This window comes from Atta cephalotes, assembly GCF_000143395.1.
Source record: "Atta cephalotes unplaced genomic scaffold scaffold00021, whole genome shotgun sequence".
NCBI classification, from domain to species: Eukaryota; Metazoa; Arthropoda; class Insecta; order Hymenoptera; family Formicidae; genus Atta; species Atta cephalotes.
This window is the reverse complement of record NW_012130085.1, coordinates 131,217-136,524: the sequence shown is the minus strand read 5'-3', so window position 1 is coordinate 136,524 and position 5,308 is coordinate 131,217. Positions and strand designations below refer to the sequence as shown.

Genomic DNA, 5,308 nt, shown 5'->3' with positions numbered 1-5,308 from the left:
CAATTATTACTATAAACTATAAATTAAATAAAAATTAACTAAACTAATTAAAGTAATATTAAAGTTAGTAGATAATATAGAAAACGTTAACTCTCTCGCTTCTCTCTCTCTCTCTCTCTCTCCCCCTCCCCCTCCTCTCTCTCTCTCTCTGTCTGTTTTCTATTCAGTCTATCTCTACTTATATATCTATTTTTCTTTCTCTTTCTCTGTTGGTATTATATTTATTTATATTTAAAAGTGTATGAAAGAAAGAAGAAAATGAAATGTTTATTATAAAGAAATCGTTTAATTTGTTATTAGTTACGAAGAAATAATTAATGAATTAATTTTATGTTATGTTATTATATTAGCGTTAATTTAAAATAAATTATTAATTGCAAACGTTCAAACTATAAACGCTGATTTTAATATAGGGATTTAAGGCCAATTATTCTGTTGCTAAAATTTGTTAATCCTTTCACATCCAATCCCACTTCATTAGTTTTCATGATAAACAACTTATAGGTCTCATGAGCGATTAGATTCTTGATGATTTCCTTCATTTCTTTGGACGTAATCTTTGTGATGAAATCAGTGAAGACTTTGGAAGTCTTTAACTTTTTTATGTAAAGAGCATCAATTTCGTCCAAAGGTAATACATCATAAAGATCCTTGAACAGTCCTTCCATTCCATCACCGATATTCTGTATCTTACTTAGAGACATAAAAAGATTCTTTATTTTGGATGGCATATATTTTTCCATGCCGATAGCATGATGTAATGCTTGAATAGATTCAATAACAGGGAGCCCAGCCTTTTCTAAATATACCACGAATGCTTGATATTCCTTAAGAGCTTCGAGAGCACGCAGCAGATCGTGGAACTCAATTGTGAATATGAACAGTGCAGCTTTCTGTACTTTTTCATCTTCATTTACATATTGGATTATTATGTTGAAAAACTTTTCTATCGGAATAAGATGGATGAAATCTTTTAGTTCTTCTATTATCGTTTTAGAAGGAAGACTTGGTACTTTGATGCCGAGAACGAGATACATGATATCTTCCACAATTTTTAAACTCACTGATTTAACCTCAAGATAGTTTAGGATTAACTGGAAGGTCTCAATTTTATAAATTTTGTTAACAATCTGTTGGAAATTGTTGGATTTAAGTTGGTTAATGAAGTTGACAAAGGCTGTAGAGGTTTTTAGTTTATCCGCGAATATGCTAATAAAGACATCATAATCAATGTGTTTCTTGATTTCATTGATCAAGCCGCGGAGTCCGCCAGTTGTCTTTCTCGTTATAGAATACGTTTGAGAGCTGGATGGTACGAGTTCCTTAATATCATGTGCTTGATTAATCATGTTTATTACGTGAAAAATATTGATGCCTTCATTATGCAGATACATAAGTAGCCTGAGTACTTCAGGAATAGTTTGAATGTCTATCAGCATGCGTTTGATTATAGGTGTATTTTGATGAAAGTCATTAAATATCTCTTGTATTTCATTATCATGCATCACATAGTACACAACATCATCGATAATTTTTTCTAGAGGAACTAAATCTAGAATGTCTTGTAAATCCTCATGAAGAGGACCTGTACCGAAATTCGGGAACTGATGACTTTGTCCCAGTCCGATAATGGCCAAAATGGCAAATAGGCTTAATGTGAATTTCATCTGAAAATTAATATTGAGCGTATTATATTACATTATATTACACAACATATCTTTCAATATGTATAACTATCATCTGTAATGAAAAGCATTATTTTGAAAAATATATCAATGTTTTTCATTAATGATTAATTTTCATATACAAAGTATTTGTGATTACATATAAAAAATAAATGATATAAATAATTATTATTTTGTTAAGATTACGTGATAATACTTATAATTTTTATCTTATATATGAATAAATCATAGTTTAAAAATTTTTTGTAATAATAAATTTTTTTGCAAAGATGAAAATTAAGATGAAAATTTAAAAATATATAACAAAAAATATATTACATATTTTTAATATATATATATATATATACTTTTTTCTTAGCTTTATTTAATTTTAAATAGATTTTTCTTGAATAAAATAGATCAAATTGAAGATCACAATATAAAACAATATAAAGAATATAATAAAAAATACAAAGATCTATGCTCTTTATTTCTCCATTTTATTTAACTTTAACTAGATTTTTCTTGAATAACTATTAAATTAAAAATTAAAAACAAAACAAAGCAAATACAGCACAAAAGAATTAAAAATACAAAGATATATATTTCATTAATTATAAGAATTTTTTGAAAGAAGAAATTTATATGATTAAATTTCTATTAAAAATGAAATTTGTACTAATCTATAGATTGATTGAATGAAGCTAAAAATAGAAAGAGTAATATTTGTAAAATAAATACTTGTAAAAGGTATACATAAGTATATATGTAAGAGGTATGAAGAAACTTACTTACCGTGAGTTGTAGATGCAGATTGCGAACGTGAATAATTTATCGTACATTTATATACTAGTAATCTAGCTGTACGAAAAGATTACGAAATTCGATAAGAAACTGATTAGATTGAAATATTGATTCATATGAAAATTTAGGAATTATTTAATAAGCTCGTCTAAAAGCTTATCAAATAGACGAGCTTTCCAATAATATTATACAGTATATACATGTATAAAAAATAATAAAAATGTATGAATATAACACAACTTTTTTTCTAAATATGATAAATATTTGTAAAATTTATATTTGCATTTATTTGGATTAACGGCATATTTCATTTGCGCATATTTATGTAAATAATTGACTTTACTATTTAAAGAATATTTCAGTTTTAATATTTTTATTTATTTGCTTTACAATTTTTATTTTCTGTTATTATATGTCTATCTTTTACTATATAGTTGTATTTAACAATTTGTGTTATCCCTTTAATTTGTGCGCAATATCTTATTATGAGTAATGATGAACTGTTTTATTTGCTAGTCTATATTTTAAAATCATAGATTACATTTTCTTCACAAAGGAAAAATAATATATTTCTACTTTTTAGATTTCATATTATGATGTATTTATTAAGATATCTATAATTAAGTAATGTTTCTTTTTTTCAGACATTTGATGTTAATCGTGCTATGATTCATATCAAATTTGTCAGAATATGTACTCAAAACAATTTATAATTTATTGATAACAACTTTCTCATTATTAAACAAAGATTATCCAAGATAACGTTTAAAAACATTTCATTTAAAGGAATATATTTATCTGCACTTTATAATAGCAATCATTAAAAGTAAAGTCAAAATATCTGTTATTGATAATATTTGTTTCACATATAATAAAATGAATTAAAAATACGATATGTCTTCATAACATTACTATGCTTTGTGTTATTAACAAATAGTATAGAATTCCATGTTGTAAAAAAATATTGAATATATTAGGTAAAAAGAAATCCATTATTTTTCCATTCAATTTCATGCAAAAATAATGGATTTTTTTTTACTACACCTAATATAAAAGATGTGTCGAGAACATTATATAATAATTAAAATATAAAAATGAAAAATTTATAATAACAAATATTGACTTTATTTTGTTAAATAACAACATTTTTATTACAGAATTTATAATTTATAGTGAAATCAAATAAAAAAGTAATATTAAAACTATCAATAACTTTTCTGTAAAAAGTAAATATACAAATTTATTATATAGTAAATGACGCTATTAGAATTGTTTTAATACAACAAAAACTTTTACAATCTTTTAATATATAATCTTTTACAATCTTTTAATAAAATCTTTTTCTATCTTTTAATAAAATATCTTATTATTAAGTAAAAAGTTGTGTATAGCAAAGTAAATAGTATGATATTTAAATTTACTTGTTATTGATATTTAAATTTATTTGTTATATTAATTTCCGAGCAATCTGCACTTTTCCGACATTGAAGTTATCTTATCTAATCCTTTATTAACTGACTTTTCTAACAAGATTTAAGATAACTTTAATATATAAATTTGTGCTAACTAGCTAAGTACTCGAATGTCTTTGTGCTCATCAACAGCTGTCATAGTAAGTAAAAACATAGTCTCTTATAAAAAGATTACATATGCATGAATAAAATTACATTTTTTAACAAAAATAAATTGCATAATAATTATGAAAAATATCTTAATTAAATAATAATAATTACTTCTTTTTATTCTTATTATTACTTTCTTAATGTAAATCATAAATAAAACAATTATAATTTAAAAAATTCTTTTTTTTACATCAAAAAATTTATACACATAAAATGTTAAATTTTGACATAATTAATACTAACTTCTTACACGTGAATATATCACAGATGAAGTATATATCAGCGCTATTTGCCGCTTTGACCATTATCGGTCTAGGACAAGCTCATCAGTTCCCGGACTTTGGCAAAGGTCCTGTTCATGAGGATTTCCAAGACTTTTTGGACTTAATTCCTTATAAAAAAATTCGAACCATCGTTTTGGATTACGTATTAGGAGATTCGGAAGTACAAGAAACTGTTAATTATCTTAAAACTTCAACCATATTAAAAGATTTGATGATAGATTTGGAAGCTATTCCTGAAGTGATTAATATTCTAGATTATATGCAAAAGGAAGGCGTCGATGCTTATTCATTAGTAAATAAAGCTAACGATGCCCTCGGTATCGACAGGATCACACCGCCTTCTCGTTTATATTCCTTGGTCATACAGAGGACTGGTGGAATTGCAGGACTTGTCAAAGATATTATGGATATGATTCCTATTGCCAAGATCATTCGTATTTACGTGCAAAAGATGAAAACTTCTTCAGCTTTCGTCGGTTTTGTCAACCAACTCAAGTCAGACAATGCCCAGCAGGCCGTAAACAAAATCTATCAAATTAAATCCTTGCAGATCATTTTGAATAGACTCAAAAGCAGCGGAGTGAATACGCAGATTACAGCTGATGTCATATATATTGTCCTCAACCTTAATGTACCGAACGATATTACTGTTTACCAAGAGCCTACGCTGGAAGACGAATTGATAGATTTTATGAATCTTCTTCCGATTGATTAGATTATTGAATTAATTTAAAGTATAAAGCTGATAATGAAAAAGTACAGCACTGTCTGCAATACTTGCAGACACCAAAATTTCATTCCAGCGCGATCTTGAAGATCTTAAAAAACATCAAGCATTAATAATATATTTGGAGGAAGCTAGATTGAATGTTACTGATTACACCAAATATTTCATAAGGCTATTGGCATGGCAGATTATGTGCCGCCTAAAATA

The 5,308-nt window shown here is 26.0% G+C and overlaps 2 protein-coding genes across 2 annotated transcripts; one reads left to right on the top strand and one right to left on the bottom strand.

Annotated features, from left to right (window-relative positions):
• Nucleotides 1-404: 404 nt before the first annotated feature.
• On the bottom strand, nt 405-1,667 carry LOC105619436. The gene has a single exon (XM_012200955.1). The coding sequence runs from the start codon at nt 1,665-1,667 to the stop codon at nt 405-407; it is 1,263 nt and encodes a 420-aa protein (XP_012056345.1).
• Nucleotides 1,668-4,357: 2,690 nt separating this feature from the next.
• On the top strand, nt 4,358-5,089 carry LOC105619318 (protein G12). Its single transcript, XM_012200839.1, has one exon. The coding sequence runs from the start codon at nt 4,358-4,360 to the stop codon at nt 5,087-5,089; it is 732 nt and encodes a 243-aa protein (XP_012056229.1).
• Nucleotides 5,090-5,308: the final 219 nt, after the last annotated feature.

What these genes read in the sequence shown, in the direction of transcription:
- LOC105619436 (XM_012200955.1), bottom strand. Translation starts at nt 1,667, where the DNA reads ATGAAATTCACATTAAGCCTATTTGCCATTTTGGCCATTATCGGACTG.
- LOC105619318 (XM_012200839.1), top strand. Translation starts at nt 4,358, where the DNA reads ATGAAGTATATATCAGCGCTATTTGCCGCTTTGACCATTATCGGTCTA.